Source organism: Balaenoptera acutorostrata, chromosome 2 (assembly GCF_949987535.1).
Source record: "Balaenoptera acutorostrata chromosome 2, mBalAcu1.1, whole genome shotgun sequence".
Taxonomy (NCBI): Eukaryota; Metazoa; Chordata; class Mammalia; order Artiodactyla; family Balaenopteridae; genus Balaenoptera; species Balaenoptera acutorostrata.
The window spans coordinates 168,911,691-168,939,353 of record NC_080065.1 but is presented as its reverse complement, the minus strand read 5'-3'; the positions used below and the strand labels follow the sequence as shown (position 1 = coordinate 168,939,353).

The following is a 27,663-nucleotide window of genomic DNA, read 5'->3' as shown; positions in this document are numbered from 1 at the left end:
TGCGTGAGGTCTTGGCTTTGCAACCACTTGGTCTCTGCAGGGAAGGATACCCCCAACCTCCGCCCCCCAGCTGTGTGTCTCCTGGACATCACTCTCTCTTTCCTGGGCCCCGAGGGTCCTGAGGCCACATAGCTACCCAGAAGCCATGCTCAGGAACTAAGAGTCACCGAGGTCCTTCCTTGGTTCCAGGGAACAGCCCTGAGACTTCTGACGGCCCTTGGGCCTACTGCCCTCTCCAGACTCTGTGGTGTAACTTGTTGAGCTAGCCGCCGAGAGCATCCCTGACCCTGGATGTGGGTCCTGGCCCCACAGACCTGCCCTTGGACCCTGAGATGCGACCTTGGGTGGCCTGTCCTGTCTCACCTTTGCACCTGGATGCTGGCTGTTTGCCTGATGCTTGAGTCTCACGTCTTCTGGGGCAAGACTTCTCCCTCACCAGGCCTCTGTGAGGGCCCTACCCCATTCTCCTGCTTCCCTGTGGACCTGGATGGGGGGCGCTGCCTGGAGGCCAGTGCCGGGAGGCCCTGGGGAGGAGGGACAAGACCTGGACAAGGACAGAGGGGAAGCCTGGGGGCGGCGGCAGCCACGGTGCTCTGGGAGCAGACCAGGAGTCTGGCCTTAGCCTGAGGGCAGGGAGCCATTAAGGGGTTAATAATTTTTGTCTGCTCATAAATGTGACGCAAGCTCTTGTGGACTTCAGAAAAGCAGAACAAAGGTTAAGTCCTGTACAGCCTCCTTGGGGAGTCTGGAGCACCCAGAAAACCCACGCCAGAGTCCTATGGTGCCCTCTGCCTCCTTCTTCCCCCGCCCCCTCTCATCCCCATCTCCCCGTGAATTCCCAGAATTCCTTCGCGATCTCCTTTTTGGCTGGGTGTGATCCAGAACCACAGCACTTCTCTCTGAGTCCTTGCCCTGTGGCTTCCAGGCTCAGGTCCAGACCAGCTCCCTAAGTGGTGCCCATAGTCTTCTCAGAGCCCAGCACCTGTTGCTGGCCATCCGGTCCAGGGTGGGGGCTACATGACCCCCACCCCGGAGACACAGCTGCTCCCAGCAGCAGTACTTGTCCTACTCCGGGCTCTCGACTGGGCAGGAGCTGGCGGACAGCTAATCCCCGCTCCCTTCGGCCACAGGGGCTGGAAAGCCAGGCTGGGACCTGTGGGGTGCATCCACTCCTGGGCTTCCTCACAGCATGGCGTGGGTGGGGCTGGGGTCCTGGCAGAGGGAGAGTGAGAGAGCACGGGCTCCAGGTGGAGGCTGTGTCCCCTTCAGTGCCTGATCTTGGAGGTCACTCCGAGCACCCACATCCACGTCCAAGCGATCACACAGTCCCCAGCTCTGACGGGAGAGCCCCCATTTCCTGGCAGGGGTGTGCAAGGGTCTAGCACAGTGTGTAGAGCTTAAAATATCGCGGTGGTATTTGTGGAAAACTCAATGGGCAAAGTGGGTGCAAAGACACACCGCACCTGGCCTCTCAGTTTCCACACCACAAAATCCTGTTGCCTGTACCCCCTCTTGCAGTAGAGACCCTGCTCCCAGGGTAAGCTCTGCTGGGTTTCCTTGACCTTTATGCCCTTCATACTTGTCTTTTCTGTCCCACTCTGTAGCAGGGGCCTCGTAGGCAGTTCTGTTCTTTTGTCCTTGGAGGGTCCTGTCCCAGCCAACCCAACCTTGGAGGGTACTGTCCCAGTATCTTCTGTCGGGGTCCTGGTTTTTTCTTCTTGGCACTTATTTGATGTCCTATAAAAATTCCATATTTGTCTGCTGTTTGACCCCCGACTGGCCCGGGCGGCCCCACCCCACCTTGGCTGAAGTTCCAGTTGGCTTTGTCACCACTGCAGTCCCAGGACCCCAACAGGTCTGGCATGGATGAGGGGTTGGTGAGCAGCTGTGGGGCCCACGGTGGCCCAGGTTGCTCAAGTGAGGGGCCGTCCTGGGGGGGGGGTTGGCATTTTCTGCTTCTTGCAGGGACATGTGTGTTTCTGTGGACTCCCTCCAAGGCCCTCCCGTAGCCACTTTTATGGACCCCTGTCCTGGTGTGCAGACTCCTGGACTATGCCTGCCTTGCCCACAGGTCCCCCAACTCCTGGTCCCCCGGGCCCTGGGGTGCTCGGGAGCCCCATGGAGGCCCCCCTCAAAAAGTCCACTGTGGCCTGGGGCAGGCTGACCCCACCTCCCTTCCCAGCCTCCTTAATGGTGCCTCACACTCAGGCCTCCCCCACCTGGAGCCCCTCAACAGGCAGAGGTTGAAGGACACCAGGGATGGAGGACACCAGGGCAATTCTGGGGCCTTGTAGTGTGTGGCCCCAGGCTGCCACAGCCCCAGGGACTGGACGTGTGTCAGGGACATCTCATGGAGGGCTCTCCAGCATCGGTCTCCAGTCCCCAGGGCCACGCCAAGCCAGGGCCCTCCCAGCTAGAGGCCTGAGCCTGGACTCTGCCCATCTGCAACCAGCCCCAGTGGGGAGGCTTGGGGTGCTAGAGGTCCTGGGGCAGGGTGAGTGGCAGCCTCTTGAGCTTCACCTGCCCCTGCTGGCCACATTCTCCTGCCAGCCTGGCAGGTCTCCAAATTCAGGTTCTGCTGGCCATTGGGAGCTCAGGACAACTGGCTGAAGCTGAGCAGAGTCTGCTTGTGGCCGCAGAGGCTGCAGCCTGGCATCTATGTGGTCAGCTCAGGAAGGCTTCAGAGGAGGGGCCCCCAGGCCCGGAGAGGTACGGTGTGCAGGTGGGTGAGTGGACTCGGGAGCATGGGCTGTGGGCACATGGGCTGGCTACCCTATCAACTGTCAGTTCAGGTCTTCAGGCTCTCCTGGCCCTGGAGGGAAAGGGCAATTCCTGTTGGCTCCAAGGCCTGGGCTGGCCTGCACACCAAGACAGACGATGTTGTGAGATTTGTGCAGGACCAGGTGTTTTACAGGGCTTTGCTCACAGACTCTGCAACTTCCTGTCTCACAGACAAGGAAAATGGCCCCGGGGGGATGCCCCTCTCCTATGGGGGGGGGAGGTCTGCTGCTGTCCTACCACCCACATCGCTCTCTGTCCCTGTTGCAGCCAGAGGTTGTCATGAATGCAAGGGTCCTGTTTCCCTGCCACAAGGCTACCTGCATTGGTTCACCCTTCTCTGGTCCCCACAGTGGCTGCAAGCCCTTACAGGCTCTTCTAGTGCAGTCTTCCTCTGCAGCCTGCCCACAGTACGTGAAGGGCATCCCCTCTTGTAGCATGCCCCTGCACCACCCTGGTCCAAGCTGCGGGTTCTCTGGGGTTCAGAGGCGTGCCCGACACCATCCTGGTTCTGCCTCCCCAGGAGGACTAGGGCCCAGATTCAGCGTCCTGGCTGCCCAGGCTCCCCATGCACTCAGCTCCGCAAAGCCGCTGACATGTGTGTTATTTCACCTGCTGGATCCCAGCATTCCAGGGCAGGGCCGGGGAAGGTCATAAAAATGTTGCGGTAACCTATATATTATTTTTATGCCGGTGCTTAACACGGCGCCTTTATGTGCGGGAGCCCCATCGTAAATCAAGCCCCTGGGTCCATCATGTGCACACGCAGGGCACCGCCCGCACCTCTCACATGTGCTCTGACCCGGCGGCCGCCTCCCGGGAGCCAGGCCTTTGGGCTGGCACTTGAGATCCTTGGGCCTGGTGTAGGGTCCATGTGATGGCTGCCTCCACCTTGCCTCCTATAAAGCTTCCCTGAGCACAGGAGCAGGGTGGGGGGGGGGCAGCTGGTGACAGCCTTAACCAGCTCCAGGCCAGAAATTGAGGGAACGCCCATGGTGCACTTGGCAGTCATGCACGCCTGCGTGTGCCAGTGTGCATGCTCCTGGGTGTGTATGTGAGTGTGTGTGTTCTCCTGGGGTGTGTGTGTGTGTGTATTCTTCTGGGAGTTTGTGCATGCATATATCAATACGAGTGTACACTCTGTGTGTGCATGAGTGTGCGTGCATTCTCCTGGGGCTGTGTGCATATGTGAGCATGAGTGTGTGAGTGTGCAAGTGTGTGTGTGCAAGTGTGGCTGAACAAAGGCCTGGCTCCTCCATTCACTCCAGGTCAGCCTTCACAGCTCTGCACGCATTGCCTTCTGCCTGTATGGGCCAGGACTGGCCTTCTCCTCCTGGCCCACCTGGACAAAGCCCCCAGACCCTCAGGGTAGCCCCCAGCTCCCAGGGTCATGGCCACAGGCTTTTCCCTGCACAGACAGATGGACGGAAGCTCCCCAAAGCTCTGGGGTGACTTCTGGTCCCAGGGGACCATATTGAGTCAGGCTCTCCTCACTAGCCCTCTGGGCCTCAGTTTCTCTATCTGCACACAGGACTGGCTCTGGCATTGGGTGGGTGAGGTAAGGGGGGATGGGTAGGGACTAATGCCCCGTTTCTGAACCAGGAGCCTGGAGAAGCCATGCTGGAGAGGTAGACAGGGATGGATGTGTGGTTTTGTCAGGGGAGGGGCCCTGAGAATGACTGGGCCTTCCTCACGGGCGGTGCACATGACAGGTCAGGGCCTCGGGCCTTCCTTACCTGCCCCGCAACTGTGGACCTTGTAGGTTACCCGGGGATCCACTGCATCAGGCCGAGGCCCCAGGGAGGGCAGCTGACTGCCATGGCCCTGCCTGCCTCTGCACCTCCTATGGGCTCCTGGGGGCCAGGAGCCATGGCATCCAGTGTTGGGTCCTAGGCCTCCTGCCCCAGTGGGTGCATCCTCGTCCTCCCTCTTCCCTCTGCCTGGGAAACAGTTCTCTTGCACCCTTTAGGGGCCCTCATGTCACACCCTGGCCATGACACACATGGACAGATATCCCTACTGACAGTCAGGCGGTGATTGGGTACAATACCGGGAGCTCTGGGACCTAGCAGCTCTGTGGGCACACATGTGCTGCATGCCTTGGTGGGCCTGGCATGACTCACCCTCAGGATGGCAGATCACACACATGGACACCCGGAAAACCACCCGGCAGTGGCTTTAGGGGGAATGTGTTCTGGTTGCGTAAGAAATAGCCCCAAACTGAGTGACCAACAAAATAATCAACAATCATTTACTGCCTCTTTTTGGAGTCTGTCCGGCCATTCTGGCTTGAGGCCTCTCACTAGCAGTTGTCCTCCAAGAGGGCTGACTTGTGACTGCTGGGCTGGAGAAGGCTGGTGGCCAAGGCCTCAGTGTCTCTCATGAGGGTCTCTCCACAGTGCTGATTGAGCGACACAGTGGTGGTTGTCCCCAGAGCAGGTGGTCCAGGGGCCTTGGCAGTGCTCACCTCACTTAGGAGCTGCTTGGTTGCACAGCCACCCTTAGCTCACAGTTCAAATAACCCCCAAGGGCATGAAGGCCCAGAGGTCCATCTTGAGAATGGCTGCTTTCACACGGGAGAAGGCTCGTTATAGATTGCTTAGTGAAAATAGCAGGCAACTGACACCAAGGGGATGCTGAGCAGGGTCTGTTACTCAGGGCCAGGTAAGCTGCAGTCTCCTAGAAAACGTTTCATTTCTTCCCAGTCCTGACCCTGACCCCAGGCAGGACAGATGGAAGCCCCAGGCCCAGTACAGAGGACAGACTGATGGACAGACATGGAGTGGCTGGGGCCCAGGGAAGGAAATGTTGAAGATACCTTCCTATGGAGATAACCCCCTGCTGCATCGTAGGGTGCGGGGTCCAGCTGCATCCCCTCTGTGCTCCCACCCTTTGTGGGTCCTTCCTTTCCCTACCCTCCCTCCCTCCTGGGGTCCCTGACCTTCACCTGGAATGCCAGGGAGGCACTTTGGGGCCTTTGGCCTCGGAAACCAGGCCGCGGATTAAGGTGTCCTTGGAGGATTCTTGCCAAGAGGCGCTGACCAATGCCTCTGAGAGATGCTGAGGGGCTTGGGGGAGGGCCCAGGGACAGCCCACTCCCAGATACTCTCCGAAGGATAGGGGTGGAGTCAGAGGTCCTTCCTGAGGACGAGAAGGAAGTAGACAGAAGCCATTCTGGGTAGCAGAAACAGCCAACTCCCTCCACCTCCACCCAGGGGGCAGCAGAGTGGTTGGGATGACATTTCCAGGAAACCCTAGGTGAGTGTGGCTGAACCTGGGGCAGGGCAGGAGCTTGCTGAGCTTGGAGGTAATAGAAGGAGGGCAACTTCCAGTGCCCTTGGGGAGGGGAGCGTAGAGGTAAACAGAGCAGGATGGAGGTGGGGATTCTGAGACCTAAAAGGCAGGCCCAGGCGGGGACTGTAGGGGGCTTGCCGGCTGGAGGGAGGCCGGGGGGGGTGTATGGCTGGACAGTTCTGGTGTGGGAGCTGGAAGCTGGGAGGCGCCTTTCCTGAGTGGGGGTCCTGGGAGGGGCCTCTTTGACAGGTGCTGGCCCTGAGGGTTGATGGCTGAGGGGAAAGTGGGGAGGGAAGTGGCTTCTGGCCCAGCTGGCAGGCGAGTGGCCAGGACACAGCCAGCCTCAGGGGCAGCTTGGCTGGGCCCCAGGGTGGGTGGGTACAGAGAGGAGGTGATGGGAGCAGGTCCCCCACATGAGGTGCTGAGGGCAGGCCCCGCCTTCCCAGGCTCCTTGGCATGTGGGACCATGCAGGCAGGTGGGGGGCACTGGGCTGACAGGTAAGCTACCTGCGCCGAGTGCTGGAGAGGAGGTCCTATCAGTGCTGGCAGAAGGACAGGCTCCCGGGTAGGTAGGGGCAGGCAGCCGAAGGTGACACCTGGTAACGCAGCCCTGCTGCTGGGCTGAGGTGGAGACGGAGAGCTGGCCCCAGACCCTCCACCCTCCTGTTCTTTGGGCTGTGGGCATCATCTGGGTCATGGCCATCTGGGTTGCGGACACCTGGGGCCTGGAACATCTGGGCCTAAGGTGATCTCATGCATCTACCTAGTCCAGGCGCCACTGTGGTTTGGTGGGGGTGGCATGTCCCCTGGGCCCCGACCAGGAGGGCTGGGCTGGGCCTATTCACACAGGATTGGCTGAGGATGTCTGTCTGGTGGGTGTTGCAGGTAGCAGAGATTAGCTCTGTAGGAAAAGCATAAAACATTAAGAGACACACTGGCTGTAATTTGCAGCAAATGTTTGGTGCTGAGGCTTAGATGGGGTCCCGCCCCAACCTGAGGGAGGCCTCATGCTCCCACCACGCCCCACAGCAGCCGGGCACCCTCACACAGGCCCACACATGCCCCTCTCACTCCACACCGCAAGCCCAGCAGTAGGGGATAGAGAACAGTCCCCTTCCCCATCTAGTCACTCCCACGGGAAGCAGGAATAATCCCTGAGCCCCAGTGCCAAAGCGTGGGCCTGTGCTCCCAGGCCCCAGGGGCACCTTGTCAGGGCCCAGGACGGTGGGCCCCATCTTGCTTTCGGGTGCCCGGGGCTGTCCTTCAGGCTGCCCAAAGTGGAGGGGGACCTTGCCACCCATACCCTCCTAGTCAGGTCTGCTCTCCAGCCGACCCAGCCTCCATGTGCAAGTGTCTGGGGGTCTCCAGGGCCGGCCCTGAGATCCACTGGGACCCAGGGCAGTGGGGGCAGTTTGCCGGGCTGGAGCTGCCCACGGGCCCGCAGCACACACACATGCATTTTATAAGGAGATAGGATGTGGCGTCTGCCGCCACTCCGCTGCATTGTATTAGAAAAAAAGAGAGAAGAAAACAGATAAACAGTGGCTCCTACAAGGGCCACACAGATGGCATGAGGCAGCTGGGGGAAGCGGGGGCACAGGCTGTGCCCCGCTGACAGGAGCCCCCCCACCCCATGACGTTGGCTCCCAACCCCCACGGGGGGCCTAGGGGTGGGATTAGTACCTATGAGTCCCACTGGCCTCAGTCCAGGACTCCACGCTCACTGTCTACCTGCTGCCCTGGGATTAAGAACTAAGGCCGAGGGAGCTTAGGGGACGAGTCTCGCCTGGCCCTTACCCACTTGGCATAGTTTTGGTTGGAGCCTGACTTGTCACGAGATCTGTTTGAGCCCCACAAAGCCTCAAATGAGGTCTTTGCTGAGGATGCCGGCAGCTACGTGGCCTGTCAAACAGCGGCGTTGGGGTGGTGCTGACCCCTCCAGGGACCCGCCCCTGACCTGTCACCTCCAGACCTGCCCTGGGTACCCCTCACCCCACCTCTCATCTCCAGGTCTATCCTGGCCCAACCTAGCCCTGGAGTGCAGCTCTCTCCTGTCACCACCTCAGACAGACCCTGGTTTGCTTTGCCCTGTCTTTTCTGGAGCCTTCCCACAGGGACCGCAGAAGCCCCAGGTCCTGGTGTGTGTGTGTGTGTGTGTGTGTGTGTGTGTGTGTGTGTGTGTGTGTGTGTGTGTGTGTGTGTGTGTGTGTGCGTGTGTGCATGTGTGTGCATGTGCATGTGTGTGTGAGTGTAGGCTGGAGGCAGCCACCGTGGGTAAGGGCCAGAGGGGGCCACAACCCAACCCAACCCATACTGCAGAGGCTGCCCCCCTCCCCAGGTTGTGCACCTGCGGGGCTGATGGCGTCCAGGAAGGACTCTTCTCCTGTACTGGTAGGAGGAGGAAGGAGGCAGGCAGAGGTGAGTGGGAAGAATCAGACTTGAGGCCCCTCCCAGGGGTGGACCTGGATTCTGGCTCCCATTCCAGTGACTCTCTGCTCCCGGGTAAGGGGTGGGCTCAGGCCGAGGCGGTGGGTGGCAACCCAGAGACCCCACTGGGGCCCAGGGAAGGAGACAGGCTGAGGACCTGGAAAAAAACACTCTCATCGTGAGCATAAACAGGGCTCCACCTCTGCCAGATGTTCCTGGAAAATGTTTAGGATCCACATCAACATATGAAATTCCCATCAAACCTTTTATTAATCGGAGGCATTTGCTGTCAATCCCCACCTGGTCCCTCTGGACATTCCTGGGAGGGGCCTGGGCCTCGGTCAGTGGGAGGGCTTGAGGCAGGGCAGGGCTGCAGCTTGTCCCATGTTCAAGGCCAGGTTGGCTGCAGCTCCCCAGGACAGAGAGACCAGAACCAGGCCCGCTGAGAGACCGAGACCTGAGGAGAAGCAACCGTAGTGCTTCTGTGGGTCGTGAGCCCATACTTCCCACGCTCAGAGCAGCCCCTCTCCCATCCGCCCAACCCAGGGCTGCCAGGGGCCTGGCAGGGCCTGCAGGGCTGCTGTCAGCTATTTCCAGAGGTTCTGGACTGTGCACAGCGGTGATCCTTTTATGGGGTAGGAGACTCATAAAGAACCAAGAGCCCCACTTAGGAGCTGAGAGCTGGGCTGGCTCCCCAGTCAGGGAGAGGGAGGCTTAGGCAGGACTTCTGGGGGAGGGGGTTCTAGGGGAGGGGTGTCCTGGGGGAGGGGGATTCTGGGGAAGGGCTTCCTGGGGAGAAGGGTCCTGTAGGGGATCCAGTCAGCCTCTCCTCAGATCTGGATATCCACAGGCCTCCACCCCGCTTCTTCCCATCCTACACATGCTCCCTGCTGCTGCAGAACAACCCTCCCTAGTCCCCTCCCTTCCCAGGCCTTCACGGGATAGAAGTTCTCTCCTGTTCCTGGAGGGAGAGGGGCTGGGCTCATTCTGTCCTGGGAGAGCATCCCAGAGATCTTCGTGGGGTGGGGGGAGCTGGGAGCTGATGCTGTAATTCCGTACAGAAATATCGGCTGCTTTCTTAAAGATTGTATGTACGTATGTATATTTGCCAGCTCTGGCCAGGGCTGGGGAGATGGTGGCACATGAGAACAGCCCCCCACCTCTGTCAGGGCCACCCCAGCTGACTCATAGCTCTCTGAGATGGAGACGGAGGGAAGGAACACTGTGTGATCCGCTCTTGGGTTCTATCGTGGCCCCAGCCTCCAAGCACCCGTGGCCTCACTCTGTTTTGGGCATTAAGCTATGTGGAGAGTTGTAGAGGGGGGGGTGGGGAGCATGGGGCGGGTGAAGTGCTGTTTTCGTGATCACCAGGGCCTGTGTGTGCCTGGGTCACTGGGGAAGAGGAGCCTGAGAGCGTCCCCAGACCGTGAGGCCTGGGTGGGTGGGGTGGGAGCTCAGAGCAGCCCACATTCCCATGACCCCCACAGCGCCTGTCCAGTTGGGTCTTCTCTTTGCCCTGGGGGACATGGGCCAGGCAGAAGGGTAGAGAGCAGCTAGGATTGGGGCTGGAGGATTAGGGGGTGGTTCAACTGCCCCACCCTCCCTGGGGTTCCTGAGGACTCAGTGGTCGGCGAGACCTTGGGCTGTGGATTAGGGGGCCGGCCTGACCAGGACATAGCCTGGGGGTGCAGCACTTAAAGTGGGCCTCTCTCTTGAAGCTCTGGGACAGTCAAGGGTAGAAGGGGTTGGGTGGGGATTCCAGGCACAGTGGGTAGGTGAGGGGACCCTGCTGCCCCCTCCACCCGTTTCCTGGGGTGAAGATCTTTACTCCCACCCCTCCGGAGGCCACAGTGGGGTGTCAGTCCTCAGCACTTATTAAGCACTGACAGTATGCAGCACCCAGTAATGAAGAGGGGGAGGAAGGAGAAGTGGGAGAGGTCCTTGGGTGAATGGGCAGGGTCTAAGACAGCATCCTGGTTTGCATTCCCGCTTGTTAACTCACTTACGGATGGGGAGAGGGTGCATGCCTTGGAGCGTACAGGCGCCTTTCTGGGACAGAGTTCCTCAGCATAAGGGCTGGCAGGAGAATGCGACCACAGCAGCAGGCACTCCACCTGCGGTTTGCACAGAGACATACATTAAATTTAAATCTGCAGCTCCAGGCCTACCCTGCTCACAGCAACCGCAGCCTCTCTGTCCCACATCCCTGGAGCAGGGAGCCGGCAGCTCACAACAGAACTGGCCTGGGAGAGGCTGAAAGGGAAGGAGAAAGGGAAAAACCTTTGGTGGTGGTGGGGAGTCCCCCGGAGGGGGCGGGGTGAGACGAGGTGCTGTCAGAGGGGTGAAGTCCCCAGAAGAGGGAGGGGTGGGACAAGGGGAGGGGCTTGGGGGAGAGTCCTGGGAAAGGGGCTGGGCGAGGAGAGGGGATTTCAGAGGGGAGTGGGGTGGGTTCCAAGAAGGGGAAGGGGTGGAGGCTCCCGCAAGCCCAGAGGTGACCTGAGCAGCAGCGGTGGCCATAGCAGAGCGCCAGGGGCGGGAGTGGGACTGGTTGCCAGGGTTCAAATGTTCTCTGCGGTACGTTGGGACGCGGTGTAGGGGTGGGGCCGAAGCCCGGCCCAGCCTGCCAGTTCAGCGCTGAGCTGCAGGGCAGGGGTCCTTTGCCTCGCAGATCAGGGGCCCCTGGAGACCCTGAAAGAGGAGGGGCTTGCGGTGGGGCTGGGAGGTCGTCTCCCAGGCCCAACAACAAACGTCCTGCTTAATGCGGAGGGGAAAGGGCTTCTGCGCCCTGGAGCTCTCCTCGCAGGGGCTGCCATCCCATGCCCCAGATCCTGCCTGGGTGGGGGTACCAGAGACCTCGGCCCCTTCCAGGAACCGCAGTTGAACTGGCCTGAGGAACCATCCACTCAGAAGTGATGGGCCCTGTAGGAGATCAAATGACCCTTGTCTCAGGAATGACTCCAGGAGGGGACTGCCATGATGGAATCCTAGACAGGCAGCACAACCAAAGGGACAGACTGGGGTCTGTGTTGGCAAGGTCTGTATGACCCTCCTGTCTCCAGCCAGGGGCAGGAGCAGGCCTGGCCTGGACACTTATCACTGAGCAGGCGGGGAAGGGGTGACGCCTCCCCATGAGGTCATAGCCTTGACCCTGAGGTTGGTGGGGCACAGCCTTCTCCCTGACCCAGGTACAGCTGGCAGCTATTGTCCCTGCTGAACCCTTGGGCCTGACGGAGGGTCTTCACGGGCTGTTCTGTGGAGAGGGGTTGTGCTGGGCCAGAGTAGACCTCCTGTTCTTGTTTCCTGCTCTGTCCCCTCACCTGCTTGTCCATCTGGGCATTGGCCCTCCAGGAAGGACACATCTGTCCCAGGTACCTGCCAGGCCCTTCCTGGTTCGGGGCTCAGCAGGCGGGGGCTGGGGAGGGGCACCACCCATGGACATTGGCTTTGAATGCTGTTCAGGAGGGCAGCCTGTTATGATCCATCTCACAGGTGAGAAAACAACCTCAGAAAGGTTAAAAGCTATAGCTCATTACACCCAGGTAGGGACAAAACCAGGTTCAGGCTCCCTGGGGGGTCTCCTCACCTGTGAAGTATGGGCAGGTGGCCTGCAGAGCCATGGCTGTGAGGATGCAGGTGTGTGCAGGCAAGGCTGGCACGTGGGGCTGTGTCATTCGTCAAGTTGAATGCTAGGTCTTTGTTGGGGGATGGGAGGGCTGTCTGACTTTTGGGATTTGAGGGCCTGAGAGCATCCCTTCTGTTGAGCTGTGAGAACTTCTGAGGAACAAGAGTCTGGCTGACTGCCCCGCCTCCAAAACTTTGACACTACTGTGTGAGATGCAGAACCTGGGAGGGGAGCAAGGGGTCAGCAGTTATCACTACCCCAGGCTCCTGACACCAGATGCTCTCCACACATCCCCACCAGACACGTGGATAACAGGCTCAGAGGCCGAGCTGTCAGCCTGGGCCACAGTGGAGGTGGTGCTGGAGAGAGAGGGAGGGGTGGACTCAGATCCCCTCCCCTTCCTCCCACCTTGTAGCGCCCCCATGTCTCCATTCCCCTCTCCGCATCACGTGCAGCCTTGCAGAGGAGCCTTCAGCCTGCAATTCTCCCACCTCATCTGTGCAGGGGAAGCCTGTTTTTGTCCTGGCACCTGCATGGTCATTGAACACTTAGACACTATGTGTCCAGCTAGAATTGGGCAAGCTCCCTGCCACACCCAGGTGGTCCACCTGCCCACAGCTTGGCTCCTGGCCTGGTCTGGGGCCCAGAACTTTCCCAGTGGCCATGTCTGGAAGGTGTGAGGATGGTGGTCAAGAAGCACTCTGGCTGTAACGTGACCAGGACCCTTGACTTGCTCAGTAAGTACGGGCAGGACACAAGACTTTATCTGGTCCTCTGGCTTGTCCAGCTTTGCGTTTTGGGGTTGGTGATACACCATGAGGACTCAAATCCTTGATTTTGATGGACCTGAGGGGAAGAGGTAGCTTAACTTAGTCATCAGGGGCCAGAAAGTCCTGGAGAGACCTGTGTCGCTCCACTTTGAGACCTGGGCCTGCACCCCCCCACCCCCCGCATGCTGCCCCAGCAGCTCCCAACCCTGAGCAGGTTCCTGACCTCTAACCTTTTCATCACTCTCTTTTATCTGTACCTGGGCAGCCTCTGCTTCCCCTAGCCCCTAGAGACAGACCACACAGGGGTGGGAGCTGGTTCTGATGACCCTCCTCCCTGCCCCATTCTCTCTTCTGCCCCCCTCCTTTCTCCTCTTCTCCCCTTTTCTTCCTCTCTCTGTCCCCTTCTTCCCCCCCTTTTCCCTCTTCCCACTTTTTCTCTCCTGCCCTCCTTTTTCCTCCTGGCTCCTGCCCCTCCTCCCTCCTTCCCCATCTCCCTCCTTCTCCCTTCTCCTCCTGTCCTATCTCCTGTGCCCTTCTCCTGCCCTGGCCCAGGGCCCAGGACATTCTTGCATGTTTTGGGGCTCAGACAACAGAGTGTCTCAGCCTCACTGTGGAGAGTCCCCACCTACCCTAATTCTTACTGCATACCTACACATGCGGTGCACAGATGCCTGCTGCTGACACAAGCAAACTGATGTGGGAGACTCGGGGATGTCCCTCATCCCAGAACCTCCAAGCAGGGGAGGATGACCCACTCCTGGCCCAGATGCTCATGTCCCTTGGAGACTGGGGACAAATCCACTTCCATGGCTCGACCTTGGGTAGCCCTCAGAATTGTTGGCTAATGAAACTACTGTATATGCAATACGTTTTGAAAATGTCCAGGAAAAGGGGTGTTTGTCAGTGTTTAAAGGCCACGTGACATTTCTCTGCTTCATGATCCTCTATTTCTCTCCACGCTGAGCCCGCTCCGGTATCCAACCCCTGTGCTGCCTTCCCAAGGGGCAACTCCACCCACCCATGGAGCCCACTGACAGGGGTCCTGCCCTCTCCCCTCGCTCCTGGACACAGGCATGCCAGACCACCTCCACCTTTGTGATTCGGAAGGGCCACAAGTGCACAGGGTGACCTGGCTCTGCCTCAGTTAGGCCCTGCCCACACTAATGGAGAGCCCCGCCCCAAGCCTAGCCCCGCCTCCACTGAGAGCCCGCCCACCATGATCCCGCCCTTGGCCTGGCCCCGCCCCAGCCTGGCCCACCCATGGAGAGCCTGTCCCCAGCCACCCTAGCCTAGCCCCGCAGACTCACTGTAGACTCACTAGGAGCAGCAGTGGGTGTTGTGAGCACCAGCTGTGGGTGAGGATGGAGATGCTGTACGTGGCAGGTGTGGTGGCCCAGGCACTGCCTCGATGACCTTGCCTTGCGTCTGTGGGGCACACCTGACGCTGGTTTGGGGCGGGGATGGGGTATGGGAGGCGTCCTTCGCAAGCATGTGGCATTCATGAATGTCCACCTTGTAAAGAGACCTCAGCGTCCTCCACCCCTCAGGTCTTCAGAGACCTGTGCGCTCCTGTTCTCACTGGGATCGGCAAGGAGGCCGAGGGCATGACATGCTGGGCAGGCTGCACCTGCTCCTCTTACACTTGCTTGCCGAGCCCATTGGAGCCTCCAGGACGGCTGCCCACCGCCTGGGGGTTCCTAGGCTGGTGGGGGTGGGGGGGTGGTGGGTCAGATGGACAGGGTGTGGAAATACGGAGCTCACCAGCAGGCAGCTGCAGAGACGGAGCAGGTGCCCAATGGCTGCTCACACCCAGGACGACGGTCCTGCGCCTGGCCGCCACGTGGGAGGGGTCCTCGAGGGGCTGCTGCTCCTGGGAAGGCTCCGGTCGTGGGTCCTAACTCTCCTGGCAGTGTGCGATGATGTATGACATGATTTTATGACATGCAGGTTTTGCACGTTTTCTAGACTGAGTCCCAGCTACCTTTTTTTGGTAATGGTTGCAGTTGCTACTGTAAATGGTGTTTCTATAGTATTCTCTAATGCCTGCTGCTATAGAAAGATCAAATGACTTCTTATATTGGTCTCAAATCCATGCACCTTGCTAAACTTCTTTAGAAACTCTCTTTCCATATATATGGGGATTGAAAAAATTATCTTGTGATATTAACTTTTTTTTTCTGTAAATTTATTTATTTTTGGCTGCATCGGGTCTTCGTTGCTGAGCGCGGGCTTTCTCTAGTTGCGGCGAGTGGGAGCTACTCTTCCTTGCGGTGCACGGGCTTCTCATTGCGGTGGCTTCTCTTGTTGCAGAGCACAGGCTCTAGGCGCGCGGGCTTCAGTAGTTGTGGCACGCGGGTTCAATAGTTGTGGCTTGCGGGTTCTAGAGCGCCGGCTCAGTAGTTGTGGCACACGGGTTTAGTTGCTCTGCAGCATGTGGGATCTTCCCGGACCAGGGATCAAACCTGTGTCCCCAGCACTGGCAGGCAGATTCTTACCCACTGCGCCACCGGGGAAGTCCTGTGGTATTAACTTCTAATTGAATTGTTTTGCAGTGAGAGACATTGATCTATATGACACATGGTGTTGGAAACTGTGTTATGGCTTAAGAGATGGGGAATTCTTATGGGGGCTGCCAGCACCTGGGAAGTTGTGCTGCTGTTGCTGCAGCAGGAGGGTCTGTGCCCCAGAGCAACCTTATGTGAGAGCTTTTCCCCATCAGTATTGGTCCTCTCTGCCATGTGTTCTCTCAGAGTCAGATATTCCTATAACCATATCATTTTTCTTTTGGCCAATATTTGCCTGATGTATCTCTCCCTGTGTTCTTGCTTTCAACTTCCCTGCGTTCCATTGTTATACTGTGTTACCTGAAAACAGCATAGAACTGGGAGTTGTAGCTTTTAAAAAAAAAAAAAAACAATATGATCCTGTGTTTTAAGTGGTAAGAATAGCCCTGTGATTATTGATATATTTGGACTTGTTTCTTTCATTTTATGTTTTTATTTCCACTTTAACCAATATTTCTTTTTCTTCCGCTTTCTTGCCTTAATGGAGAGTTTTGTTTTAATATTCCGCCCCCCCTTATTGATTTTTCTCTATACAGGCTTGAAATTTATATTTGCTGATTCTAGTCTTTCAGTGCTGCCTCTTGAGCTGTTACCTGACTATTTAAGTTAACAGAGACTTAAATAATATTTGATTACCTCCAAGGCAATAAAAGTACTTTAGAACGTTTTAGCTCCAATCATCGCTTTCCAACTTAGTATTGTTGAGTGTTTTAGTTCTTTCTCTAACCTCACAAATTAGATGTTGTTTTATTGTCTTATGGACAATGGTTGTTTGGATTCATCCACATATTACTGTTTTGTTTGTTGATCATTTCTTCTTACACACTGGACTGTCCTGGGATTATTTTCCTTCTTCTCAAAGCACATACTTGAGAATTCCTTGAGAGCAGGCTCTGATGTTAAATTCCCTCCATTTCTGTTCATCTTGAAATGATTTTATTTTGCCTTTGTCCTTGAGGAATAGATTTTTGCTCAGTATACAATTCTATGGTGGCATTCATTTTCTCTCAAAACTTTGTAGCTGTTATTCTAATGAATTGAATCTATTGCTGCAAAACAAATTACGTCAAAACTTAGTGGCTTAACACAAAAATAATTTTCCATGGTGTCTGTGGATCAGGAATTTGGGAGTGGCTTGGCTGTTCTGTTCTGCCTCAAGATCTGTAGTGAGGTTGGATACTGTCTGAAGGCCTGGAGATCTGCTTCCAGGGTAGGCCAGTCATGTAGCTGTTGATTAAAGGCCTCAGTTTGTCTCCACAAGGACCTCTCCACAGGTCTACTGAGTGTTCCCCTTCCATGGTCGTTGACTTTCTCCAGAACTTGCAGTCCAAGACACCGAGGTGGAAGCATGAATGCTGTTCATGTTTTAGCTTTGGAAGTCATACATCATCACTTCCTCAATATCCTGTTGGTCACACAGAGCCAACCCTATTCAGTGTGAGAGGGGACTACAAAAAGGCACAAATGAGGTGAGGGTTACTGGAGGCCATTTTGGAGGCTACAACAATAGCTTCAATTGTTGTTTAGAAGTCTATATGTCTTTCCTTTATAGGTGATTTCTCCTCTCTCTCTCTGGGTTCTTGCCAGATATTCTCTTTGTTGTTGATATCCTTCAATTTTACTATAATATGTCTAGGTGTAGGATATGTTGTGCTTCCTACACTTGTGAATTTATATTTTTCATCACTTCTGGGAAATTCTCTTAATATATAGCTCTCTTAATGTTTGTGGCCATTCCCAAATAAATTCTTACCACTTTCTTCTTCAGAGATTCCAGACACAGACTAGATCCTCTCATTGTATCCCCTTGTGCCTCTTAATCTTTTTTTCATATTTTCCATCTTCTCTGTTGCATTCTGGATAAATTCACTGGATACACCTTCTGCTTCACGACTTCTCTCTTCAACTATGTTTAATCTGCTGCTGAACCCATCCACTATGTGCATGTCTCTTTAAAATTTCAGTGATTATATTTTACATTTTTACATTTAAAAAATCCTGTTAATTCCTGAAGGTTTGCTTTTATAAGTTAGCTGTGTAATTGCATCCTTTGTTTTTCATTTTTAAAAACATTTCATTTGGGCTTCCCTGGTGGCGCAGTGGTTGAGAATCTGCCTGCCAATGCAGGGGACACGGGTTCGAGCCCTGGTCTGGGAAGATCCCCCATGCCACAGAGCAACTAGGCCCGTGAGCCACAACTACTGAGCCTGCGCGTCTGGAGCCTGTGCTCCGCAACGAGAGGCCGCGATAGTGAGAGACCCGCGCACCGCAATGAAGAGTGGCTCCTGCTCGCCGCAACTAGAGAAAGCCCTTGCACAGAAGCGAAGACCCAACACGGCTAAAAAAATTAATTAATTAATTAATTAATTAATTAAAAAAAAACAAAAAACAAAAAAAAATTTCATTTAAAAAATAACATCCATACATAAAATTTCACAAAACAAGATTGTGCAGCTGCAAGTTATCATGAAGGAAATGCCTTTATGGTGGGAACACCACCCAGATCAAGAAATAGAATGCATCTAGCAACCCAGAAGCATCCGTGTGCTCCTCCTAATCACTCTCTCTTTCCTCCTCCTTGTAACTTCCTCTAGGCAACAACTGTCCCAACTTTATAACAATTTATTTGCTTTTCTTAACACCTGTATTCTTAAACACCATAGTTTAGCCTTGCCTTTTTTTTGAACTTTATATAAGTGGAACTACACAGTATGTGTTTTGTTGTGTTCACCTTCTTTTACTCTATATTAGAGCTGTGAGATTCATGCATGTTGTTGCTTGTTGTAATCTGTTTATTTTCATTGCTGTATAGTATTCCATTGTATGAATATAGCACTTTTAAAAATACCTTCTTCTGTTGGTGGATATTTGGTTTTTTTCCCTGTTTGGGACAATTGTGAATAATGAAGCTAGGAACATAATTTATTTGTATTTCTTGGTGTACATGTGCACGTATTTCTTTTGGGTATATACCTAAAAATGGTTTGTTAAGTCAAAGGATGGAGACATATTCAACTTCAGTAGATATTGCCAAAACAATTGAACCAATTTAAACTTTTCCCAGAAGTGCATGAAAATTTTCATTGTTCCATATGGTCTTTTTTTTTTAATATTAGGTATTGTGGTGGGTATGTAATTGTATCTCACTATGATTTAAGTTTGCATTTTCCTGATGAGTAATAAGTTGGTTATTTGAATATCCTCTTTTAAGAAGTGTCAAAAAAAAAAAATAGAAGTGTCCAGTCAAGTCTCATTCATTTTTCTATTGGGTTATCTGTCTTTCTTGGTTTTTTTGGAATTCTTCGTATTTGTCAGTTTTATGAGTTATATTTTCTTAAACTCTATGGTTTTTCACTATCTCAGTAGTGTCTTCCGATGAAAAGAAAATTTTAATTACAATATCAAAAATTTCATATTTTCACTCATGGCTAATGCTTTTTCGTGTGTGCATACACTCTTTTAAAGAAATATTTGCCTACAACCAGGTTGTGAAGACATTCTAGCAGCTTTGTGTTGTCTTTCACAATTGGATCTAAATGCACCTGCAGTTGACAATGTGAGAGGTAGGAATTGAGTTTTGTTATTTTCCAGGTAGATATTGAAAGCACCACCCCTGCTCTACCACTCTGAAGTTATTTTGTCTTGTAGCAAGTGTCCACGTGGAGATATGTCTACTTCTCAGCTCTCTATTCCATTCCCTTGGCCCATTTGTTTATCTGTATACCAGTACCTCACTATCTTAATTACTATAGCTTTATCATAGTAATTAAGATAGTGTGCTTTTGTACGTTTTAAGTACATTTGTACTTTTATATAAATTTTAGAATCAGCTTGTAAATTCATACAATGGAATTTTTATTGCAATAGCATTGACTTTGTAGTCCAGCTTGGGAAGAATTGATACCTTACTGCATTGGGTGCTCCAATTCATGGCCATGACATAGCTCTCATTTTATTTAAGGGTTCTTTAGTTTCTTATAACACCGTCTGTAGTTTTTTTGGGTAGAGCTCTTGCACATATTCTGCTACATTTATTCCTAGGTAGATGATTTTTTTTTTATTCTGTTGTAAATGGTGACCTGTCTTTGGCTGAGTTTATTGAACGTGTTAAAGCAGACTCAGGGAGGGAGGGAGTGGTCTCAGGAGAAGAGGCGTGGAGCAGCAGTGCAGGCGGAAGAGGAAGCTAAGCCAGGATATGGTCTGCACCAAAGCCCAGAGGAAAGCTCTTGCACAAGAGCTGGTGGCAGAGTTTTTGCAGCCTTAAGGCAAAGGGCTGGCCATCCTGTCAGATCTTTCATGGTCCCAGGCTCAGGTCTGCCCTGCAGGGGGGTGGTGCTAGCTTCCCAGACCAGGCACTCCCACTTGGACAAGTATAACCCTCTTGAGAAGAGCAGCTGTGAGCTGCTCCAGCCAACACTCACAGCAGCTGGCTGTGGGCACACCAGCTGCTACAGAGGATCTGGGAGAAAAACCAAGGGCATCCACCACATCCTCACTTCTCTTATTAAATCCACTCTGTCTGGCTAGCTTCCTTGAGATTTTGTTGGTCACACTTTCTTAGAAAATGTTGAAGAGGACAGTCGGTGGGATAGACCATGATCCTGCTGCTGCAGTAGGTCCTGAGCCCGATGATACTCATCACCCTCCCCCTCCCCATTCTACTTCCCACTGCCCTTTGCTGGCCTTGGTGGCTTGCCTGGGGCAGGGGATAACCCAGGTCCTCATCCCTGAGGAGTTTGAGACACTCCTCAGGCCATAGTGACTTCATTTGCCACTTAAGAGTCACAACTGGGCATGGGAAGAGCGAGAGACACCCCCAGGGATTGCCTGGGTCCAAAACATATTCTTTCTGCCCCTGCCTCCATTCTGTGGCTCCAGCCCAACTCCTCATGATGATCAAGGCCCATTAGCCCTGCCAGCAGAGGTGCTCAGTCAGGTGGAAGCTATCACTTGAAGTCTGGTGGGACTCTTACTGCACTCCCTGGTAGAGTTCTCTCTTTTTCAGAACCAAGATCTCTACACCATATAGCAGCCACTGATTTAAAGTGCATGCCACATTCTGAGACATACTGCCCCATCCTTGTAGGGTTTTACCTCTAAGCTGGTGCCTCATCTGCACCTTCCAGAGGCCAATCAAAGGCAGCTTCCGACTGCTGGGAGAGGTGGTGGGTCCACTGGATTCTCATTCTGATATTTTTGTGTATTAGCTGCCTATCTATATTGCCTCAGAAATACCAAGTTCTTACCAATTTCATCTCTATAGACGCCTGAGGGTCAGATTCCCCGGGCTGCCATTCTGACCTTGCTGCCCATTATGGTAATTGCTCATCCTGCTTCTGATAGTCATGCATTGCCCTGACCTCCATTATTCCAGAGCCCAACATCCCCGCAGTTACCAGGGAGCCCAGTTTGGGAACAGCATCTCCTACATTTGGCTCTGCCCACAGAGGACAGCTCTCTGGGGCACACCATATGCCCTTAATACACGCAGTGTTTTCGAGGTCCTCCTGTGGAATGTGGCAGGTGGTGGTTTCTGGTTTCATATAACTGACATATTCTAGCATGCCCACTTCTGCAAAAAGTACATTGGGGTTTTGATAGGCATTTCATTTAATCTGTAGATCACTTTGGGGAGTATTGCCATTTTGACAATGTTAAGTCTTTCAATCCATGAACATGGGATGTATTTCCGTTTATTTAGGTCTCTAATTTTTTTCAACAATGTTTTTTTTGAGTTTCCAATGTACAAATTTGTGCTTCCTTGGTGAGTATTCTTGGTAAGTATGTTATTATTTTAGATGTTATTATAAATGGAATTGATTTCTTAATTTTATTTTCAGATTGTTCATTGCTAGTGTATACAAATACACTGATTTTTGTGTGTTGATTTTGTAAATACACTGATTTTTGTGTGTTGATTTTGTATCTTGCAACTTTGCTGAATTCACTTATTAGGACTGATTTTTTGTGTGTGTGGCTTCTTTAAATTTTCTATATATAAAACCATGCCATCTGAGAATAGAGATAATTTTACTTCTTCTTTCCAATTTGGATGGCTTTTATTTCCTTTTCTTGTCTAATTGCTCTGACTAGGACTTCCAATACACTGTTGAATAGCAGTGGGGAAAGCAGACATCCTTGTCTTGTCCTAATCTCAGGGGAAACTCATCGGTCTCTCATTACTGAGTATGCTGTTAGCTGTGGGTTTTTCACATAGGCCTTTTGTCATTTTGAGGAAGTTCCCTTCTATTCCTAGTTTACTGAATGTTATGAAATGACATTCATATATATGAAATGATGCTGGACCTTGTCAAATGCTTTTTTTCCCATTATTTCAGATGGGTATGTGTGTTTTCCCTTTATTCTATTAATATGGTGTTTTACATTGATTACTTTTTGTTAGTTGACCCATCCTTGGATTTCTGGAATGAATCTCACTTGGTCATGGTATACAATACTATTTTAAAAGTTATTTTTTAATTGAAGTATAGTTGATGTGTATAATACTTTTAATATTCTGTTGGATTCATTTTTACTAGTATTTTACTTAGAATTTTTATACCTATATTCATAAGAGATATTGTTTGTTTTTAGTTTTCTTGTGGTGTCTTTGTCTGGCTTTGGCATCAGGATAATACTGGCCTCATGGAATGAATTAGGGAGTGTTCCCTTCTCTTCTAATTTTTGGAAGAGTTTGAGGAGGATCGGTGTTAATTCTTCTTTAAATGTTTGATAGAATCCACCAGTGAAGCCACCTAGTCCTCAGCTTTTCTTTGTTGGAGGGGTTTTGCTTATTGACTCAATCTCTTGACTTGTTATATGTCTATTCAGATTTCTTTCTTCTTGAGGCTGTTTTGGTAGTTTGTGTGTTTCTAGGAATTGGCCCATTTCACTTAGGTTATCTAATTTGTTGGCATAGCATTCTCTTACAATCTTATTTCTGTAAAGTCATTAGTAATGTCCCCACTTACTAATTTTTAGCAATTTGAGTCTTCTATCCTTTTTTCTTAGTCAAGTCTAGCTAAAGGTTTGTCAATTTTGTTGATATTTTCAAAGAACCAACTTTTCATTTCATTGATTTTCTCTATTTTTCTATTCTCTATTTCTGTTCTAATATTTACTTCTGCTAGCTCGAGTTCATTACTTCTGCTAGCTTGAGTTTAGGTTTGTTAGGTCTAGTTGATCTACAGTGTTGTTCAGATCTTCTATGTCCTTATTGATCTTTTGTCTGTTGTTGTATCCATCATTGAAAGTGCAGCATAAAGTTTTCAGCTATTCTTGTAGAACTGTCTATTTCTCCCTTAAATTCTGTCAATTTTTGCTTCATATATTTTAGGGATCTCTTGTTAGGTGTATATATGTTTATAATTGTTGTATCTTCTTAATGGACTGGGACTTCTTTCAACATATAATGTCCTTCTCTGTCTCTTATAACATTTTTTACTTGAAGCCTAATTTGTCTGTAAAGCCACTTCAGCTCTTTGTTGGTTAATATTTGCATGAAATATCTTTTTCACTTTCAACTTATTTGTGTCTTTGTATCTAAAGTGAATCTCTTCTAGATAACATATGGATGGATCATACTTTTGTTTTTGTTTTTGTAACCATTCTTCCAGTCTCTGCCTTTTAATTGGAGAGTTTAATCAATTTACATTTAAAATAATTACTGATAAGGAAGGACTTACTTCTATCATTTTGCTATTTATTTTCTATATGTCTTATATCTTTTTTGTTCCTCAATTCCTCCATTACTGCCTTCTTTTTTGTTTGAGTTTTTCTAGCAAACTGTTCTGATTCCCTTCTCAGTTCCATTTCTGTATATTTTTTAGTTACTTTCTTAGTGGTTACCTTGAGGATTAAAATTAACACGTTAAACTTATGACAATTTAGTTTTAATTACTACCAACTTAGCTTCAATAGTGTACAAAAACCCTGCTTCTATCCAGCTCTGTCCTCCTTCTTTATGTTGTCATTGTCACAAATTACATCTTCATACCTTGTGTGCTCATTAACTTAGATTTATAATTATTGTTTTATGTGTTTGTCTTTTAAATCATATAGGGAAAGAAGAGAAGTTACAAACCATAATATAATTCAACAGATCTTTATGCTTATCAATATAGGTACCTGTATCACTGCTATTTCTTTGTATGGCTACAAGCTACTGTTTATATCTTTCTTTGCAGCCTGAAGGACGCCCTTGGCATTTCTTGTAGGGTAGGTCTTACAGAGCAGATTTTGATATTTTTCATTTTTGATAATAGTCAGTTTGAACTATTTTCTAGTATCCTCTTTGACTCAAAAGTTATTTAGAAGTGTATTTCTTAATTTTTAAACACGTTGGGATTTTCATTTAGAAAATCTTTCTGTTACTGATTTCCAGTCTAATTTCACTGTAATCAGAGAACATACTTCTGAGCTCATTTTTCTTCTCACTGCAGTACATTCTATAGTATTTTCCAGTGAGATTCTGTGTGGTAAACATCATGAGTCCTTGTATATCTGGCAAAATATTTTTATTCCATTCATATTTATTTGACTGATTTAACTGGGTGTAGAAACTTCAAATTTGTTTTCCCTTAATCTTTGAGGATATGACTGCATTGTCTTCTGTTATTCAATATATTCCTTATCAGGTAGTCTGATTTCAATTTGAATCTCTTTCTTTCTATCCTTTTATTTTGAACATTTATGATTTTTCTATTTGCTATTGGTATTCCAAAGTTTTACAAAGATGTGTCTAAGTGGACTTTTAAAAGAATATGCATCTAGGTCTTTAGTGAGATTAATCAAACAGAAGACTCATAACTTTCTTTTCACTAATGGAAAATTATTGGCCACTGTATCTTCAGATTTTACCTCTCTACCATTCTATCTATTCTCTCCTTCCAAAGTTGCTATTAGAAGTATGTTGTTGCTCTGCATTGTCCTCCATATTTCTTAGCCTTTATTTCTATCTGTTTTGTATGCTGGGAATTTCTCTCTAGTTGATATGCCAGTAAACTAACAGGGCTGTCAGTGAGGCCAACTCTGACCTTAAGGCCTGAAGCAGACCCTTGCAGACCACCCAAGTTCCAGGGATTCTCTTCCTTGGACCATAGTATACTTGAACTTCAATCATCAGCACCTGTGACCCCTCTTTGGCAAGCTGACCTTGACTTCTGACGCCAGTATGCCTGCAGAGAACAGGAAGTTCCTGGAAGTTTGTGTCCCCCAGGGTGGACCACAGCCAATGAAAGTTGGGTATGAACGTTTGAAAGCCCAGATGTCCTGAATCAGGTCAAGACAGCTTTGAGGCATAAGTGGCACTCACAGTCCTTATGCAGGGCCAGGCTGAGGCCACCTCCTACTGGACGTTACCTCCATCAAGTCTTCCTCATCTCTGTCTGGCTCCCCTCTGCCTGCCTGTATTCTCCTGGGAATATTTTCTTAATAAACTGCCTGCACAACAATCCTCATCTCAGGGTCTGCTCCTGGGGAGACTGGCCTAAGACAAGCTGTTGTACTGATTTTATTTATTTGTTTTTATTGAGGTAGAATTCACATAACATAAAATTAATCAGTAACCATTTTAAAGTGTACAGTTCCATGGCATTTAGTACATTCACACAAATTACATCCTTTATACATTTGTGTGCACATTATAATAGATTTCTAATTACTGTATTATGCATGTGTCTTTTAAATCATATAGGAACATAAGGGGAGTCACAAACCAAAACACAGTAATACTTGGCCTTTATATTCACCTGTGCAATTATGATGAACAGTGTTCTTTATTTCTTGCACAGTTACAATCTACTGTCCAGTGTTCTTCCATTGCAGCTTGAAGGTCTCCTCTTAGCATTTCTTATAGACCAAGTCTAGTCATAATACACTTCCTCACCTTTGGCTGATCTGGGAATGTCTTCATTTTTCCTTCATTTTGAAGGACAGTTTTGCTGCTATGGAATACTTTGTACACACTATTGATCTTTAAATTTCAGTGATTATATATTTTTAATTCCCCAAATTAACATTTTCAGCCATCTCTGTTTACTTCAGAGCATCCTGTCCTTGTACCCTAGGTGCTACTCTATCCTCTATCTCTCTGAATATATTAAATATGCTAATTAAAGTCCTTTTAGGAACTGCTCTATTTTTAAAAAATTTTTATTGGAGTATACTTGATTTACAATGTTGTGTTAGTTTCAGCTGCACAGCAAAGTGAATCAGTTATTCATATACATATATGCACTCTTTTTTAGATTCTTTTCTCATATAGGCCTTTACAGAGTATTGACGAGAGTTCCCTGTGCTATACAGTAGGTCATTATTAGTTATCTATTTTATATACAGTAGTGTGTATATGTCAATCCTAATCTCCCAATTTATGCCTCCCCCACTTACTACCTGGTAACCATAATTTTTTTTCTACATCTGTAACTCTATTTCTGTTTTGAAGATAAGTTCATTCATATCCCCTTTTTTTAGATTCCATGTAGTGATATTATATGGTATTTGTCTTTCTCCGTCTGACTTACTTCACTCAGTATAACAATCTCTAGGTCCATCCATGTTACTGCAAATGGCATTATTTCGTTCTCTTTTATGGCTGAGTAATATTCCATTGTATATATGTACCACATCTTCTTTATCAAAGCAACTGCTCTATTATTCCATTTCTTTTGATCTAAGCTCTTCTGTCAGATTTATCTTCTTTATGCTATTTCCCAACTGACTTTTGGTTGTGTACATGTCAAGTTTGTTTTTCCTATTATGTCTGTGTGTGTTCAATAGTAAAGAGTGCTTTCAACCTATACTCTAAGCTACCATCTCTAGGCAGAGTGTTCTCTGACCTCATTCCTCTGCTCTCCCAGAAAGCCAGTCTGAGGAGCTCAGCTACCCACCCATCTTGGTCTCCTCAAGTCTAGAGGAGAGAACACAGAAGTGTTGAATGCAAGCAGACCTTAAGTCTTAAGGTAGCAAGTAGCAAGATTGCCAGCAGGACCAAGGAGCCCAAACTGGTGAACAAAAAAAGGCCTTGGCTCTGAGCAGCTGCTACACTGAGACATTGTGTGTGCAAAGGGGTCAAGGGGCCTGATGTTAGGGCAACAAATGCAGGAATTCCAGGTCTCCCTTTTTGTAAAGCTTCAATGACCTTATAAAATCTCAGACACGATTACAGCTCAGAGCAGCCCGTCGTCTCCTGCATGTAATCCTTGGGTGCCCATCAGCCACTTCAGGACCACACCCCTTCTAGTCTTGCTTCAAGCTCTGGCACCCAAAGCCTGTTCTTCCTTCTTGTACTCAGTCCCTCCACAGTCCATTTACCCAGGTGGTGACCGCTATGACAGATGCAAATGGACAGAAGGTAAAGCGATTTGGGGAGAGAGAATATGCTGCCTGAAAGGCTGGAGCTTAAGAAGCTTGGCGAGCAGGGTGAACCCTTTGTGTCTTGAGAGACATAGAGCGACCTTGAGGTGCTGGCAGGGTCAGGGAAGCAGGGTCCCCTGTGGGGCCTGAGACACCCCTGAGGAGGTGGCAGTATACTTAGCGATATGAAATCCATCGATTCTGTGCAGTATGAGAATTGGCACATTCCTCCCTGGGAACACAGGGAGGACAACCTTTTCTACGTGGCATCCAGATGTGGCTCGATTTACAGACCAACAGTCCCCCAGAATTCCCCTGAAGAGAAGAGTTTGCTGTGGGCTGGGAAGAGACTGGCCCTCCTGTTTCCTGAACTCTCACTTTGATCACCAGGCACCATAATCCACCAGAATCTGGTGGTCAGGCATCCCCTGGGAGCTGACCAAGAGCTGGATGGGGCAGACCAGGCTGGTGGGGAGCAACTCCTCTGTCCACTCTGGATTCAGTTGCCTGCTCACTCACAGACATAGGCTCCAAAGGCCAGAGCTGAAATCCTTCTGCACACGGGCGTGCAGTATCCCCGACACTGTCCTGCAGAACAGAGGGCTCCTAAGAACATCACCCTTGAGGCTCCCTTCCCACAACCCCTGCTGGGGTAGGCATACACACACTGCAGGACCCCTGCCCAAAGGGGCCAACAGGGAGCGGCCCAGTGCCCAGCCTGAGATCTGCACATGCTGCAGTCCACTGGACGCCAGGCGCCCTGCTCACTGGTCCCTGCCCCACAAGCACCCCTGCAGCTGCTCTTGCAGGGCCTGACTAGACATGAAGCTGTGCTCTTGGAGTCCCTAGGGCC

At 50.5% G+C, this 27,663-nt stretch overlaps 1 protein-coding gene across 1 annotated transcript in view; it reads right to left on the bottom strand.

Annotated features, from left to right (window-relative positions):
* Positions 1-3,564: 3,564 nt before the first annotated feature.
* The window catches only part of PRSS38 (serine protease 38), a 108,303-nt gene continuing 84,204 nt past the window's right edge, over positions 3,565-27,663 (bottom strand). The window contains exons 5-6 of the mRNA XM_057540419.1: positions 10,506-10,613; positions 3,565-3,690 (exon numbers count right to left, since the gene is read on the bottom strand). Of these exons, the coding sequence (XP_057396402.1) occupies positions 3,565-3,690; positions 10,506-10,613 (234 nt within the window). The remainder of the gene's footprint in view (positions 3,691-10,505; positions 10,614-27,663) is intronic.